At 39.4% G+C, this 18678-nt stretch overlaps 1 protein-coding gene and 1 non-coding gene across 7 annotated transcripts in view; both read left to right on the top strand.

Moving 5' to 3' along the window:
• Nucleotides 1–14578, top strand: part of LOC148038996 (ubiquitin-like domain-containing protein CIP73) — a 94585-nt gene extending 80007 nt beyond the window's left edge. For 3 of the 6 annotated variants that reach the window (XM_087674858.1, XM_087674859.1, XM_087674857.1), the window contains exons 18-20: nucleotides 4816–4872; nucleotides 13079–13172; nucleotides 13295–13735. In XM_087674858.1, coding sequence (XP_087530984.1) covers nucleotides 4816–4872; nucleotides 13079–13141 — 120 coding nt within the window. In that variant the 3' untranslated portion in view covers nucleotides 13142–13172; nucleotides 13295–13735. Of the gene's footprint in view, nucleotides 1–4815; nucleotides 4873–13078; nucleotides 13173–13294; nucleotides 13736–13885 lie in introns of those variants that run through there. The other 3 variants (XR_015690358.1, XM_087674861.1, XM_087674860.1) reach the window with 3 other exon arrangements.
• LOC148038997 (5.8S ribosomal RNA) lies at nucleotides 3924–4076 on the top strand. Its single transcript, XR_015690473.1, has one exon. It is a non-coding gene; the product is annotated as a 5.8S ribosomal RNA (ribosomal RNA).
• Nucleotides 14579–18678: the final 4100 nt, after the last annotated feature.

The raw sequence follows: 18678 nt of genomic DNA, 5'->3' as shown, positions 1-18678 counted from the left end.
ATATCATCCCTCATATTCATAGATGACTCAAAGCTCTTGTATTCATCTCCAAGTCTATCTAAGCATGCACAAACAATATCATCATCATCATCATCATCAACTACCATACTGATAAATCCAAGAGCTTCCATAATACTCTTGATTTTCAAGGCATAATCATTAATGGATAGGGTTCCTCTTTTCGCTTGGTTCAACTTTGACTTGAGCTGCAGCTTTCTGGTCTTTGTATTTACTCCGAACAGCCCTGTCAGATTGTTCGATATAATATCGGGGGCTTTAGATTCCTACAAATAGTCCATTATGCTATTTGTGACACTAATAGATAGCCAATATATGACTTTAATTTGTGTCTCTTTCCAATCTTTCTTAGCCTTTAACTGTTCTGCAGTAGCATTTCGTGTAGAAACTTTAGGTGCTATTGTCATGTCTCCTTCAATGTAATTCCAAACACCTTTGCCCTTTAAGAAATTTGTCATCCTGAACTTCCATGTCTGATAAATTATTCTTATCAAGCTTCTTGTTGACAATTTGGTTGAAGTTGTCAAATATTTTAACAGAATGGAAAACTTGCAATCTGCAAGCAAACTGATACTAGGTACACCACAACTAAAGACGTAGCCTTTTTCAGTGACTGCACAACAATAACTATAATGTGCAATGTGTATGGAAATGCCTTTTGTGTAAGGAACCTAGCAAACACTTGAAATCGTATAACTTCGAAATCTGTAACCTTTTTATCTATAAACGACAGACATAATCGAAAGCGTAGTATACCCAAAAACTATTGTCAGGATAACTTGCAATTCCAAAATGGAGGCTGAAATGAGCTTGGATATACATTGTTTTTCATGCACACCAAGTTTCACTGCAATTGGAGATTACAACCCTGTCAGCCTCAGGAGCCTCTTGCGGCTATAACCTAAGGCAAGTCGAGCAAGGTGGAAGAGCTTCTTACATGTTGCTTGCTTGCTTGCTTTGGAGCTTCAACGCCTTTATCTCAGCCTTCAATCGATTCACACAGTTGTGGGATGGCTTTGATACCATGAAAACAGATAAGAGGACAGAGAGGTGAAGCACTCCAGAGCGCACACATATAAAAGCAATGGACTTAAGCACACAGAAGGAGAGGTCTGAAATCTTCTTCTTCCACACCAAAGAACTAAGTCTACAATATGATAAAAGACTAATATGAAAGTACCACAACGTATGTACACACGATTACTAAGTGTGAACTCTCTAGGAAAGAAGAGGTGGCACAATAAATATGCCATTACCAAGGATGGACTACGTGGGTCACGGGTGTAGTCCAGCTATAGAATTATTGGTGTATCCTCATGTCAGTCACCTAACATGCTAGTGAGTAATATCGTGCCACATCACCAAGGCACGTAATGGATGCTAGATCATGTAGAGCTTGATACCTCATTACACACTAATCAGAGTAGCCATCTCTTCCCCCCTCTCTCCATGTTTTCCACATACGAGGGTGATAGCATAACAAATTACCTTCCTTACATACAAGATCTGCATGTGTAGTTGCTCAATGTTGATGAGGTAATTCAGGATGTTGAATTGGTAAACATCACAGTGAACTCTCTTCTTGAGTCATATCTTGGTTTCCACACCTCTTTGATGTTGGGGGGAGGGGGGGGGGGAGCAGCCCCCTTACATTTGTGGAGTCGGAAGGTCTCTTGCTGCAAGAAGAACAGACTCGAAAGAATGTTGGGTTGCATTTGGGTGATGTGGCTATGGTTTGCAGGTCCAAAGACAAAGGAAAAGTCATGCAAAATGTAAAAATTCAGCAAAAGGGTGATGTTGGATAGCCATCAAATAAGGTTGTCCAAGACATTGGTAAGTCTAAAAAAGAAGGGAAAACGTTGTTGCAAGAAGCGTGGTCATTATATGGATGAATGCAAGAAGAGATTGGCCAAAGATAAGGACTCCGGTTTGGGTGTCCAGGAGACATTAGCCAGCAAATCCATTGATGGTGATGCTTTAGCCAACTTTGTCGAGAACTATATATTTCTCACATGTTGTTTTGATTCTTCGATGACTGATTTAGCAATTAATGTTGTTGAAACACAACACATATGGTATTTTGACAGTGGGATGTCAATGCAGATCAGTTCCAAAAAGTGTTTGTCTACCTTTTTGCATTCAGCCCCGAACGGGAATCGTGTTATATATGTGAACAATAGCAGTGATGATGTGTGTGGCATTTATACAGTCACTATTACTGCGATAGATAGTTTTGATTTCATGCTTCTAGATGTCTTATTTGTGTGTGGGTTTACAAAGAACTTGTTGTCTATTTTTGCTTTGAATAAGCATGGGTCTCAGGTCATCTTTGAGGACGATAACTGCATTATCAGAGATAGAGAAATGGATTATGCACTCAGGTTGTGTGGCACCTTGTATAAGGGACTCTTTTTGTTGGATACCTATGATAGTCAGTCTCATGATGCTCTAGTAGTTACTACTGTTTTATCCGCTATGCAGAATGCAGAGCTATGGCATGCCCATTATGAACATCTGATTTTTGGGAGTTTGATAACCCTTCAGAGGTGTCATATGGTAGATGCATTGTCTCGAGTAGTGACTCCATCTCTTCATGTATGCGAGGGATGTATATTAGGCAAGATGCACAGGTTCGCTTTCAAAAATGGTGTTGCAGTGCGTGCTGCCCAAAAAATGTAGCTTATTCACTCTGATGTTTGTGGTCCCATGAGGACACATGCACTTGGGAGTCACCTTTACTTTGTCACATTTATTGATGACTACTCTCGATACACATGGGTATATGGGTTGAAGGCAAAATTTGATGTGTTTATACATTTTAAACATCTTGTTGCAAAGCTCAAGACTAAAATTGGCTTGAAAGTGCACACTTCGCATGGATAGAGGAGGAGAGTACATCTTGTGCTTATTTGCCTGATCATGGCATTATACCTCAAGCCACTGTTAGAATGATCCCTCAGCAAAATGGTGTTGCTGAAAGGAAGAATAGGGCTCTTATAGAGATGACTCATTTGAAAAGTAAGGGGCTTCCTTGTAAATTTTGGCTAAAAGGCCTTTAGTGTGTAAATTAGGTATTGAATCGCGCATCCACTAAGGCATTGAAGACAATCATACTGTTCGAAGCTTGGCATGGTTAGAAACCTAAAGTTGACATGATGGTGAAGAGATGTTTGATGTTTTAATTTACAAGGAGGGCAATTTTATTTATCTTTGCAACACACGCCTTGACATTCAGTATGCAGTATCTTAAGTGAGCAAGTATATGCATACCGCATGGATCATAGTATTAAGGGGATCTTGAGGTATTTGCAAGATACAGTGTCACATGCATTATTATTACTCAAGGGGGAGAGACTTACACTTACAGGTTTATAGTGATTCAGATTGGGTTGGTGATGGAGATATTAGGTAGTCTACTAGTGGATAGTGTTTCTTTCTAGGCCATTGATGCATTGTATGGCTAAGCAAGAAACAGCCTATAGTTGCTACCTTATCTTGTGAGGCTAAGACTTCATGGCAACAATGAAATGTGTATGGTTGTGCAGATGGTTGGCTGATCTACATTTACCATTGAAGGGTCCTACATGTATCCTTTCTATGAAATGATCATTGACACACATCCATGAGAACAATACGAACCATGGAATATGTGTGAGGGATTGCGCTTGGAGAGTGGAAGAGGCAATGCTTTGGGATCCTGTGCAGGTGGACGAGGACGGAGGGGCATCTTTGGCCTCTCTCCCGTGCTCGGGGAAATCTTCATTTTTCTTGCTCATTTGGGCATGCTGCCTGCTTTGATAAACCTTTTGTCACTCCTCGATACACAGGGGTGGCATGATGAACTTAAGAAACCTTCTCTTGCTTGAGATTCCTCCCCTCTAGAGGATTGGAGTATAAATTGCAACAACTCTCATCAATGGATATCGTGGCTCTTGCAATGATAAACAACACAATGAAATGCGATATGTAGTGTGAATTGTCGAATTCCGTGAATCATCGAGTCTTTAAATGCAAGTTGTGCCCATGGCTCGTCCAAGGGCATGCTTACTTGAGTGTCCCGAAATCTCCCACACCCTTTTTTCTCTCTTCGAGGGGAGGGTGGAATTGGTCATGTGCATGTTCGTGTTTCTCTCTTTTGGAGCGTGAGGGATGCTGCGGTTGGTTGAAATGTATTGGCAGCACTGTGTGGTGATGTTGCTCAACAAGGGTGGTTTCTCTCCTTGTTGAGGTGGCGGCTATGTGTGGGTGCATCTTCTAGGGTGCACGCGTTGGTTCGGGCTCTTTGGAGTCGAGGCTTGTCTTGAGCGACTTGAAACACAACTTAGACCTCAAATCAAATAAGGCTATCCATTGAGTTTAAGCATATCACTAAGTGGAGGAAAAAAAACTAACTAAGATTTTACTAGTAGTGGCGAGCGAACTGAAAAGAGACCAGCTTGGAAATCGTGTGGCTTTGTTGTGTGAATTGTAGTTTGGAGAGGCGTCCTATACGATAGACTAAGCCCAAGTCTCCTTGGAAAGGGGTGTCAAAGAAAGTGAGAGCCCCATCGAGCTTTAGACCTTGTTGCTCCATCCAAGGCTAAGTGGGAATGCAGCCATAAGTGGACGATAAATTCCATCCAAGGCTATATATAGGCAAGAGACGAATAGCGAAGAAATACCTTGAGGAAAAGATAAAAATGACTTTGAAAAGAGAGTTAAAAGTGCTTGAAATTGTTGGGAGGGATGCAAATGGAGGCTACGGGTGCGCCCCTATTGGATGCTAAATGGTGCAAATTGGTTTGTTGCTTGATGCAGGGCATTGGTCAGCATGGATTGGTGCAGCGGAACAAGATTATCTCAGAGAGATGTTATGTAAGAGAGACTAACTCGATGTATATATCCATATAGAAAAATGTTGTAGACATTTTTACTAAGGTACTACCATGTGAAAAGTTTGAGGCTTTTGGAAAGTCGTTAAACTTATTACCCTGTGGTGATTGATCATCCTTGTACTTCGTCACATTGGCATTGCAGGGGGTATTAGAATTTATCAATTTTGGGCAATGCCCATGTAATTCGTTTGATGTGGACATTTTAATAAGTATCACTTTTGTGTGTATGTGTGTGTGTGTATGTGTAGTATCTTCACATTTAAAAGTAGTGACACTAGGGACTAGAGTTAGTTAGCTTAACTCTAGCTAGTTGGTGGAGGGTTGGTTAGGTCAACCCTTGACCTAACTTATGTTGTATTTGTTTTCGGTTCAACAAGTACACTTTACTCTCTGATGAGGATGAGTGAAAGCAGAGAGAGCATGCACATCAATCGAGGTGCTGAACAGTACTGAAAAGTGTGAGAGAGAGTCAACTGATAGATGTGTACCAGTGTGGTACACACAGAATAAAAGAATGTATTTATACTTGGGGTATGGTACACTTACACCCGCTAGGGTGAGTTTACACGTGTGAAGTAATATATACACGGGAGAGCGTAAAGAGTCTTTATACTCAACAATCTCCCACTTAAAGGTCCTAAGCAAACCTTTAACTGACTCCCACAAGTATAATGCAATGCTCATGTTGAGCCTTTGCAAGACCTTTAGTGAGAACATCTGCAGGGTTATCTTGTGATTTGATCTTAGTCAGGGTGACTAGACCATCTTCCAGAACCGATCTAATAAGATGATACTAAACGTCAATATGTTTGGTACGTGCATGAAACATGGCATTCTTAGCTAGGGATATAGCGCATTGGCTATCACATCCAAGTACAGGTGTTTTGATGGGTAGCCCAAAATCCTTGACCAAACGACCAAGCCAAACTGCTTCTTTTGAAGCTTCAGTAGCTGAAATATATTTAGCCTTAGTGGTAGAGAGTGCTACTATCTTTTGCAATCTAGAGCACCAAGAAACCGCCCCACCAGTCAATGTAAAGATGTACCCGCTAGTAGACTTGTGAGTATCCAAGTCACCTGCCATGTCTGCATCACAATACCCTTGCAGATCTAACGCACCCTTGCCATAGCAAATACATTTTCTGTGTGCCCTTAAGGTACCGTAAGATACATTTCACTGCTTTCCAATGTGCTTTGCTAGGATTTGACATAAACTTGCTTACAAATCCCACTGCATAAGCAATGTCAGGTCTAATGGCAACCATAGCATACATGAGTGAACCACAAGCTGTAGTATAAGGAACACCCTTCATAGAGCTGGCTACCTGATCATCTTTTGGCAATCTGCCTTTGCTAAGCTTAAGATAAGGTGAAAAAGGTACACCAAGAGACTTAGCATTAGCCATAGAAAAACGATCAAGTACTTTGCTGATGTACTTTTCTTGTGAGAGAAATAAGAGCTTCTGCTCTCTATCTCGTGTCACACGCATGCCCAAAATATGTTCAGCTGCACTCAAATCCTTCATGGAAAAGGCTGAATTCAGCTGTCTTTTCAATGCATTAATCTGGCTTTTATGCTTACCAGCAATAAGCATATCATCCATATAAAGCACAAGTATAATAAGGCTTCCATCATCAGCCTTCTTAGTATATAAGCAGTGATCTGCACTACTTTTAAATCCATGTGAGAGCATGAAGGCATCAAACTTTTTATACCATTGTCTAGGAGCATGTTTCAAACTATACAAGCTATGCTTAAGCTTACGTAACAAATGCTCCTTTCCTTGTATAACAAAGCCTTCGGATTGTTTCATGTACAACTCGTCTTCCAAATCACCATGCAGGAATGCAATTTCTAACATCCATATGATCAAGTTCAAGATCCATAGATGCTACAATGGGAAATAACATTCGAAGAGTGGTCATTTTGACAACAGAAGAAAACACTTCTTGAAAATCAATGCCCTCCTTTTGTGTATAGCCCTTAGCCACAAAGTTGGCTTTGTATTTGGGTTTGCCATCCACACATTTGATTTTGTAGACTCATTTGTTAGGAATGGCTTTTCTATCCTTGGGCAATGAAACCAAATCCCAAGTATCATTCTGATACAATGACTTCATTTCTTCCTACATAGCCAGCTCCCACTTTTTCTTCAATTCACATGATAAAGCCTCTTTATACGTAAGAGGCTCACCTTCATCTGTGAGCAAAATGCAGTCCAAAGAATGATAAAATCTTTGTATAGGTCTTCTGACACGTGTAGACCTCCTTACCCAATGATTTGTGTTATCAGGTAATGGATCCACATCCAAGGGAATGTCAGGGACCTCATTGTTTGGTTGTTGAACTGTAGGTTTGGGTTTCTGTAATACAATTTCAGGTTGCTGTACTTCATTCTCAGCATGCTGATTTTGGTGCTCTAGCTGATGTTCATCAGCATCCCCTTGTTGTCCATTTTCATCTGGCTCAATAATGATACACTGATTGTCATAAACAACATCAAAAGGAGCTGAATTTTCAGTGGTTGATGGTTGCTCAAGTAACTGATCATGCTGAAATTTAACTTTCTTTTTGTCTGAATCATTAGATGTGACATTTTTCAGTAGCTTTGACTCATTAAATACCACATCTCGGCTCCGTAGTACCTTTTTCATGCTTGGAACCCAAACTCTATAGCCCATTTCATCTTCATCTTCATAACCCATGAAGATGTCTCTATGAGATTTCATGTCAAGTTTGGTTGTGCTATCAACAAGTACACGTACATAGCATTCATAGCCAAAGACCCTTAAGTGGTTCTATGAAGTAGGTTTGCCAGACCAAACCTCTTCAGGGATCTTTTCACATAACGTGCAATTCATTCGCTCAGCCATACCATTAGATGACGGATTGTAAGGAGCTGTAAGCTCTCATTTAATCCCATTGACATTACAAAACTTATTGAATTATTTAGATACATACTCTCCTCCGTTATTTGTTCTTATGCATTTTAATTTTGAACCTTTTTGAGTACTAACCAATCCATAAAACTTTTTAAAAGCATCCAATGCCTCACTTTTCTACTTAAGCAAGTAAACCCATAGCTTTCTAGAATGGTCATCAATAAGAGACACAAAATAATGGAATCCACTATGAGTTTTTATTGGCATGGTGCATACATCAGAATGGACTAAATTCAAGATATATGCCTTCATAGAGGCTCCATGAGAGTATGGACTCTTTACATGTTTACCAAGAACACAATCATCACAAAAGTCGAGCTTTGAGTTTCTCACGTCAACTCTTCCAAGTGAAGATAGTGCTTGCAAACCCTTTTGGCCCATGTGTCCAAGACGCTTGTGCCATAACTCCATGTGTGACGGCCTTTAGCAACTGCAACAAAATTTCCAGGAAGTGCCTTGCAGTAGGGATAATATAGTCTCACCTTTTTGCCACCTCTAGTGACTAGCATAGATCCTTTCTGTATTTTCCACATTCCACCACCAAAAGTAGTGAAGTAACCTTTGCTGTCTAGCTGTCCAACAGAAAACAAGCTCTTATTGTTACTAGCAGGTACATACCTAACATCATGAAGGATCAATTCCCGACCATTTTCAAGAGCCAGGTGTATGGTGCCCATTCCTTCAATATCACATGCATGATTGTTGCCGAGGTAGACTTTTCCAAGAGTACCTTCTGCACAAGAAGTAAGACACTCCAAAGATGGAGTTACATGAAATGAAGTACTGCTGTTAACAATCCATGATTGTAACAAACCATCATGAGCCAATAACAAAGCATCTATCACATCGGTTTTAGTGATATACATGTCCTCCATTGCCATAGCATGTGGATTTGAAAATGCAACCAACAAATCAACATCTTTATTCTCTTCTATTTCCTCAATAACAACACTAGATACCACATTTGCTTTTTCCGTCTCTTTAGGGGTAGAGTTGCCATCCTTGTCATTCTTTTTGCCTTTTGCATTAGCTTGCTTCTTGCGTTCTTGTTCCTTTTTAAAGTACCTGCAATCAGACTTTTTATGCCCTTTGCGACCACATTGATAACAAGTTACATCTTGCTATTTTTACTTGCTTTTGCTGCGATTTTTGTTCTTATTTGCAGCACTAGATCTTTTTCAGTTCTTTCTCTTACATTGTAGGTTGATCCACTATTTTTCCCACTTGCCTTGCATCTAATCTCTTCATTGAGAATAGAACCACGCACACCATCAAATGTCAAGTTAGGGTTATTGCTCAATGACACAACCAATGCGAAGATAGCTCTCAATTTCGGATCAAAAGCTGGCAAGCTTGCATCCTGTAACTGACTCAAAATACCAGTGAAAGCATTCAAATGCTTTGAAGCAAAGCTTAGACTCATCAAGCTTCAAGTTGACCAACTTTTGCATGAGATGTACCTGATTGACAGGAGTTGTATTCTCATAAGTAGCCTTGAGTTTCTCCCAAACTACAAAGGCAGCATCAAGCCCCTTTATATCAACCAAGATATCATATGTGACAGCCATTTTAATGTATGTAATGGCCTTTTTATTCATTTTAGCTTGATCCTCATCTAACAAAAGCAACATGCTTATGTTCTGCTAAAGCATTATCACAATCCTTTAGAAAGATTATATCTTGCATACGATCTTTCCAAAGATCAAAACCATTGCCATCAAATTTACGAATCTCAAAGAGATTCTTTGTATCAGATGTAGATACATTGCCAAGTATCTTCAGCAATAAACAACTACAATAAAGGGCTGAATGCTTTCAAATAGCAAGGTTGCTGAATTGTAACAGCAAGTACACTCTTGTACTTCCAAGGTGTCCAAGAAGCAGTTGTTTAGCTGTAATTTCAGTCTCAAGTACTGATTACGGCATAAACATGAATCAAATCTAATACATTTGCATTAAAGACTGCTCCCACTTCAGTAATACATCACCATAATGCCCAAATGCAATGACCCAAATGCTGTATTTACCATTGTTTCATTGCATAGTGAGTATTCAGCAATACATATACCTAGAGAAGCTGCCCTTTTTCAACATTTGAAGCATCCAAAGCTAAAAAAAACTCCCAGTTAGCAGTGAATCTGCTGCAAAATTTGTTGTCCAGTCTTAAATAAACTCAAAATACATCACCAATGTGAAAAGCCCCAAAAATTTTACAGTAAAACTATCTTGATTGCATCGATTCATGTTCCCCAGTATGAATTGTGGGCAAATGTTGCAAAAATTTCACGAATTCTGCAAAAGCCTCAAATTTGGGGGTCCAAGAGTGCACAAATTTCAAAGAAATTGGCTTAACCGACAAAAATTTCACTTGCATGTGAAAATCCCCGAAATTTCCAAGACCCGTGCACTCAATGTTTGCAATTTATGGATCAGGAGTCATCGAGACATGTGTCCGGCACCAAATCTAGAAAAAGCCCCAAATTTCCAGGAGTAGATTTGCATAGATTTGTGTTCTCTGCTTGCTCGCGCGAACACCCGGAAGAGAAGGAATAAAACAAACTGAAAATTTCTGATTAAAAAAAAAAGAGGGCCCGTTTGTCTGTCGCGAGCACTTGCTGGCCTGTTGACCACCTGGTAGTCTGTCTCGTCCACCTGGTCGTTTGTTGATTGTCGCGTCTTGGACCTGGTCATGTGTGCCGTTTGTCCCGTCGAGCTGGTCCTGTCGCAGTCCATGTGACCTGTTGCCTGGGTCTATCCATTCGCCTACAACTATTGATTGCACCTGTTGATTGCGCTTGTTACCTGCTCTCCACATCCCGCTAGTCTGTTACGCCTGCAGCAATCTTTAACACAATTGTCGCTTGTTGGTCCTTATGATGACAACTACACTGTCTATAGTGACTGTCGGCTTGCATCGTCATGCTCTGATACCGGTTTGATAAGGACGAGTGGAAGCAGAGAGACCACACACATCAATCGAGGTGCTGAATAGTGAGAGTGTGAGTTGACCGATAGGTGTGTACCACTGTGATACACACAAAGAATAAAATAATGTATTTATACTTAGGGTACGGTACACTTACACCCGCTAGGGTGAGTTTACGTGTGTGAAGTAATATATACACGGGAGAGCATAAAGGGCCTTTATACCCAACACTCTCTTGCTGGAACCCACTCACTGTCATTGTCTCATTCCTCTCCTCCCTAGCTAATTTGAGAAGGATGCTTTGAATGATGAGACCGTACGAAAGGGTTTAGTGACCTAGTCTTATTTGATACTGATCCAAGCTCTCCAGATCTGTGTTTGTTTTTGCCATACGCATTCTGAGATTGTTTGTTGCATTTCGGGATTCATAGAGAGTACGACACTTTCCATCTTATATCCTTTGCCTTGGTCCTCTAGAGACATAAGACTTTGAGGTTTGATATTCACCTTGCATAGTGTGTTTGCTACATTGAACATTACATCTATTCATTCATGTTCAGCGTTCATTGTCTCTAAGTTACCCTAACCTTACTGAGTTTTTTTATTAGTTGCGCTTTGTCATACGATTGTGTTTATATTCCTTGTTCAAGTATTTCTTTACATATTGAAAGTACTTTGGAACATGGTATCTCATACAGTAGAGGTGACGAGAGCACTTTATAAGTGGCTATTGTGACTTAGAGATAGGTGGTAGGAGATCAATGACATGTTATTGCTTCTCAGTAGAATCTAAAGTCATCTCATGGGTTAGCAAGAGGCAACCTATAGTTCTTTCTTCGATCAAAATTGAGTACAAAGCGACATGCTTTGTTGCATGTGAGACTGGATGGTTAAGAAGGCTTTCGTAGATATGGAAGCGATGTAGAAGGTGCCTACAAAGTTGCTACATGACAATAAGAGTTGCATGGTGATCATAAGAAACCCTGTGTTTCATGCTCGCACAAAACATATTAAAGTCCAATATCATTTTATGTGAAATCTTATAATGGATGGAGAGGTGGATATGGAAGATTGTTATACCAAAGACGATTGTGCAGACATTTTTTCCAAAGCTCTTGGGAGGAGTATCTTAAAGTGATACCTTTCTCAACTTAGTATTGGACCCATGGAGTAGTTTACCTTCATAGTGAAGATTGAGGGAGGGTGGGTGTTGGAGATCAATGTTCCACTGCTCATGTAATGATGTATTAAATTGTTTACTATTATCTTTGTGAGCCCCCCATATGAAGAGATTGCATTTATGAGTAGCACATTCACCTAGTAGGTCTTAATTTCAACACCAAATGGTGGCCAAGTGTGGCCAGATAGCTAGAGACAAACCATCAAGATGGTTGGAACATTGCCAATTTGGCTACATGCATGTGTAGATATGTAGGGTCATTACTACACTAGGTCCTTATTTGGAGGGCGTGTCTGTTGGGTATGAAGTTCGCATGTGACCAACAAGCTATGGTGGATGGAACTTCACACACACACACATAGAGAGAGAGAGAGAGAGAGAGAGAGAGAGAGAGAGAGGAAAGTACAAGTGGTAGGGTTTGAATATATAGGCAAAGCTGTGTAGCCAACCCTTTGACCCTCATTTAATGCCAAGTGATGTAAAAGGTGTTCACACCTAGATACACACTTTTACACACCATAATGTTTGTTCACACACCGGGATGCATAATAACTAACAATTCTCCCCTTTGGGTCACGGGTGATTGAAATCATGAGACGAAACATACAAAAAATGAAAATGGGAAGGTCTTATCTCAAAGAGGCAGTGTCTAGTCCCGTACAATGATTTTGGAAAAGAGATACATAAGTGAGAGAGATGAAACATGAGCGTGCTTGTGGGCGTACTCAGGTACAGGCAGAAACACACATAGCTACACATGTATACACATCTATGTATTAAACTGTTACTACATATGATAAGTTTCAAAATGCTTTTGTCTAACTCATCTGTTTTGTATCATCTTCTGTTGTAAGATATATATGTTGAAGTTGTGAAGTCTTGATGTATTTGTTTCATGAATGCTTTATTGTTTTTTATTTTTTACAAACATGTCAAATTCCACAGGAATTAGTCAATTGCATCTTGGTTTCATGGCTCTATGTGATATGTGAGAAAGGAGTAGTCAATCGAACAGTTTTGAAATTCTTCAGTAATCATACTTTCAATCTTTTTCTAATTTCTGAAAGTTGACACAGTTTGGTCAATATGTTTGTATTCTGATTAGTCCATGCACTCCACAATTTACTTTTTTTGTAGGATGCATCAGTTTGTGTGGACTCCTCTAGATGTCAGAGGCACTTATCTTCTGGAATCAAATAGACAGGGCTTACAACTCATCAACCATCAGAAGGTGTGTATAGTCTGTGCATGTCCTTTACCATATGGACTTACCTGCATAGTTTTTCATGCACATTTGTATACAACTGCAATGTAATGCTACACTTCTTGATGATGGTGCGTTTTTTGCTCCAGATGCTATTATTTGAGAGTGAGTTATTGCCAATAGATGGTGCCAAAAGGACAGGTTCTTCCCTAAACATTCTCTCTCTAGCTGAGAGAGAGGAAATGACACGTCCAAGCTCATTCATGTTGACATTCATGTTGAGAAGACTGGCACAATCGGCAGTTTTGCGGATGCTGCTTGGCAGTTTCCCACCTACACGTGTATATTTGAGCCCTGTATGTTCAATCTACATTCCTTTTTTGACCAAACCAAGCAGTGCTCTTTTCTGCACAGCTTGTGCTTGTTTGTGACATATATTCGTAAACAACGTATATTCGTAATCGAGATGTGCTAACATATAATGGATATGCTGTATTTTGTAGCCAAATGTGTACAATTGTATGTTAGAAGAGAAACGAGTAAACTTCTCTCTGCAAGGAATATACGTTTTGAAAAATTTCCCTGGTTTTTTAAAAACTTTGATATGCATGTACATAATGAAATTGTTGCATGAATAGCAACTTTGATGCTGGTACATTCATAACTAGACAACAATAGGCCCTTTGATCTTTCTTTGATGGTAGTACTGAACCGATTTTCGCATCCGTTTGCCATCGCAGGGTGGAGTTGGAATGCGTAATTTCGAGCACATACCCATGTTCATATACTTGCAACTTTAATATCAAGGAGTCTTGACAATACCTTGAAACTGTGGGAGAGATTAAATTCTAATATCGGCTTTCAAAAGGCAAAGTACCTTAATTAGATTATTAGCTTTGGATGACATTTGGACATGATTTAGTCCACGGCATTACGATGTGAAGAGGGGGGGGGGAGATAAGGCAACAAGATGCCCGATGTGCAAACTGTTGTGACTTTTCATGATGTGAGATGGTGTCAGGTTAGTAGCCTCGGCTACTACATGTACTCGTAGGCAACTCATGTGGATGGGCAACACCCCTCACCCAATTGCATAAAGCGCATAGGTACAGAGTCTTGCTTCTAGAAGTTGTAGCATTAAATAAAAGCAAGGCTTAATTAAACGCCAGCCATCGGCCCTATGGAACTATCGGCTCAACCATTATTAGGCCAAGGCTTCCTGCTTGTTATTGCCCTGCCGTTCCAGTCTGTCAAACAAATGACGCCCAGTATTTTAGCTTTTCGAAGTAAAAACAATAAAGAAAAACGGTGTGCAACACCCTTTCAGCTTTTGTGAATTTTCGGTAAGACCCTTGCCTGCCGCCAACTGTTTTGACTGTTATTTCAGCATCACGTTGGCATCTGCTGCAGAATCTTTGGATAGGAACCATGTAAATCAAATTTTGCAAGGCAATGACGCAAAAATGTGTTTCACACTATTAAGGCTTTAGAAATTCCGATGGTTGGACCTTTGATTTATGGTGTGTATTGAGACAGGCATCAAGCAGTGTTTAAATTTGAAGCCCAAAATGGGCGTCATGGCCATTTTGGGCATCAAACGACACCTAAAAATTTGGGGCAAGGTGTCAAGATGAAGTCTAAGAATTAAGGTCAAGGTTGCAGCTGAAGTCTAATAACATTAGGTAAGGTGTCACCATATACATCTATACATACATGTAGAATGAAGTGAGAAGACACACAAGCATAATTCCCATGCTGAATAGCTTTTTTTAGCATTGATTTAAAAGCTTGGTCATGACTCAATTAAGCTTTAGAATTTGCAATGAGTGGCAGGATCACTTTCAAATCTATAAGGCTATATTAAGATATGGAGCCACATGTTTTGAGGAGAAACCTATATTTGTGTGACTTGTGAATATCTACTATAAATCACATTTGCATTGTGACTCTACCCCTTTTGCTCGATTTGTCCTCATTAGCTCGGCCCAACTTATTCGTGCACGGTCTACCTGATGTGTTTGAACTTACACTCATAACTTATGAAGGTGCAAGCATTAAGGGTTGAGTAATCAAAGGCTAAATGTTGATAGGCTACATAGGTTCGTACAAGTGTAGTGGCAAAGTATCTAGTTGCCTTTAGCATCAAACATTCAACCTTCAGGAGCTCTTTGAGTTAAAGCTCCTACCTTTCCCTCTATTACATGCAGGCTATAGCTTCATACTTTTGGGCCTACTATTAGCTTTGAACCCCTCATAGCCATTGTGGTAGTCTCCTCCAAAACAATCGACCCCTAAATTCATATGTCGATTCCACTTTTTGATAATTACTAGCAATCACTAATCAATGAGTAACACATGTTGGAAGTTTTGACGCCCGAAATTACTATGAAAGTGTCAATTTGATGCCCATTAAAAAGGCCAAAGGTGTCAATAAAATTTGATTGAAGCCCAACATTAGGCGTCAAATTTAAAGCCTGATCAAGCATCCATTCCTTAATTTGTTCTAAAGGTGTTTGTTTCACTGTGTTGGATTCCCGAACACATGGAAAATACCCTTTGTTTCCTTCCAAAAAAAGTTGTGTAGGGTGATCTTCGAAAACTCCGAAAGACCATTCTTAAAATAGGGAAATGTGCTCATTGTTACTCTCGATACACGTCTATTGCACTTGTCTAAATGGATGCTTTTTTGAACCTTGGTACACCAACTTCAACGTGACACGTGCATATGTCTCTTGCTTGGATCACACCAACATTAGTTAGTAGTTGATTTGAAATATTATCTTTTTGATTTGTCATACGGGTGTGAATTGGTAATATGGACCACTAGATGAAGTGGGTTTGTTTATCCATGTGGTGCATTAACTCTTGACAGAGCTACAGTGGGTGCACCTAAGATTCACAATAACAGAAAAAGAGAAACAAACGGTGTAGAAGGTAGCAATAGTTTGTAGAATGACATGAAAGTTTATGGAAGATGAAAAAGCACAAAGATGAGGAATTAGGTTGTGCACGTGTCATGTTGAAGGTGGTTTTTGGGTATTCATGCTTGATATTGAAGCTCTTATCATGTTCTACCTATATTACACTCGCATCAAAAGCTACTAAGCACACAAAATGCTAGAAGCCTCATGTTGTGGTTTGGATGTTTGTGAAAGGATGCTTTGCTGGTCTCTTATTTGTGGCACATTGTTCATGGCCCTTGTCGATTTGTCTCCTATTCGTTTCTACCATGCACACAAGTGAGCAAGGGAAGATAGAAGAATAGAACACACACGCAAGAGGGAAGGGGAAAAGTGTTGAATGTTAATGACAATCAATTGCCCCACAAAATGCACAACCATAATGATCGAAATTGATGCTATACATTGGAATGACATGCCAAGGACAAGGATTTTTAGACCATCAAATGAGCCCACTTTCATGGCCAATGCTAGTCTTGAAAGAGCACTTTTAATGGCTTAAGCTTACGTAAGTCATGAGACAAAATAATGAGTATTTTCTCCACACATCTTAAAAGCTATTATGAAATATGAACACCATCTTCAAAGAGATGCAATCATCTTTAGAAGCATTACCTTTGTCAGCTTAAAATAGTTGGACTCAATGGAACTATATGTATACAAACACTTACGGGGATATACCATACCATTAGAAAAACAATTTTTGCTTTTGCCACTCATTCTTATTGCAATGCACACATTTCTTTTATATATTTTAATTAAAAAACATAGAAATGAAATTATTTTCCAAAACACATAGGAGACATTTTTTATGCTCATGAAATGAGAGCATACACAGAACAAAATAGTATTAATTGACCCATTCTTACTCCATGTGTACATCACACCTTGCCACTAGATGAGCTATGCCCCATAAATATTGACTTCCTTGATGGCCTAGTTGATTGTGTTGATGGCATTTATAAGGTTGTAACCATTCATAGACAAACTATTTCCATGAATAAATCAATGTAAACATGCCTCATACTTGGATACTCATTCTCAACACAAGAAAAGACTTCCAAGGGAGATGTAGTAGCCAACAACTTGGTTTCACGAGCATGTTTCCCATTGCAGCCCATATATTGATTTCATGGGCATCATTCCCAGTCTAGCTAAGTGCAACACACGTGCTATACAAAGTACAAGGTCGTACTATGTCAATAGTTTTTTGTAACCTTAGGTGAATAAGGTCATAGAGGCTTTTTTATAGTGCCCTCTCTAGACTTAGAGAACCATGACATCTCTACGTGCTTGATGCCTCCAAGTAGATCTTTCAAATGTTTAATACTTGAATACTTGTTAATGTGGCATTATTCCCTAGTCTTCTCACGTTGCATTCTTTTACTTGTTTTGAATGGTAAACAACAATGATTTTGTCTTGGTATTGCTTATTTGCCATTTCTTTTCTTCTTCCTTTGCAAAAAACTATCCCATTTTCTCTACATTTTTGAAAAGTGAAACAAGCGTACTCTTTCACTTGACATTGAAATATAGTGGTGGATGAGGTAGGAAGCAAATATTATAGAACTATGGCTCAAAAATCTATTCAAGGGCCCCTTTGAAAAAATCTATACCCCCATTCAAGGACATGACATATCTTCTCAACTTTGCTAGTGACAGATACTACAATTTTTTTACAATGTACATATCAGCTTGATGTGGAAAGGTAGGTCTTACAATTATAAAAGAATTTGCTTGAGAAGGAGAACAAATGTTTAAAGCAAACCATGAGCGAATGTTTGAAAAAGTTAGAAAGCAACAAATAGATCACTTTGCAACTACAAAAAGCAAAAGAGGCATTGTAACTTAAGCATACAACATTGCATCTTTGTAAAGGAGAGAAGAGGGTTTGGGATATTGCCATAAGTGGTGGCATTAAAACATGAGTACATGCAATCAAGTGAGTAACTCTTCTCACTTCTTTTTTTGTATAATATGCAATTAAGTATGTGTGTATAGTGAATGGTATCTATCTATGGCTATGCAGAATAGGTCATTGTTGCACCTTGATCAAAATGGTCATGTCGTGTTTGACTCCCTTTAAAGGATTCAATTTAGATGTGCAATGGAAGGGAGATGGCAGAAGATATGGAGGCTCAAGCAATCTCATTCTTCATCTTCCTTCTTCTTTATTTGCCATTCAATAGGAGACACACAAAGTATCTCACTAAAGTGATAGATACCTTTTGACTCTAAAGTCTCTTTACACACAACCTCTCTTTTATTTAGTGCATAATTAGGATATGGACTTAGCCTATGCCATATTTCTCAACACTTCCCCTCAAGCTCAAAATGAGCTTGCATATACAATACTCCAAGTATACTTCTAGAGAAGTGAAACTTATCTTTACCTGATGCTTTGGTGTAGATATCTTGAACATGGTCATTGGTTTTGATGTGTACGAAAGTCTACCTCTCCATCCATAACGTTCTCTTTGATGAAATGATAGTGTCTAAACCGTTCTTGCATGTGGTGGTACATACTTTTTTGCGCTCTATATTCATAGGGTGCTAACATATGGTATCCCGAA

The sequence above is a fragment of the Lygodium microphyllum genome, chromosome 3 (assembly GCF_053477565.2).
Source record: "Lygodium microphyllum isolate KBCC chromosome 3, Lygodium_microphyllum_v1.1.10, whole genome shotgun sequence".
Taxonomy (NCBI): Eukaryota; Viridiplantae; Streptophyta; class Polypodiopsida; order Schizaeales; family Lygodiaceae; genus Lygodium; species Lygodium microphyllum.
This window is presented reverse-complemented; position numbering and strand designations above follow the sequence as displayed.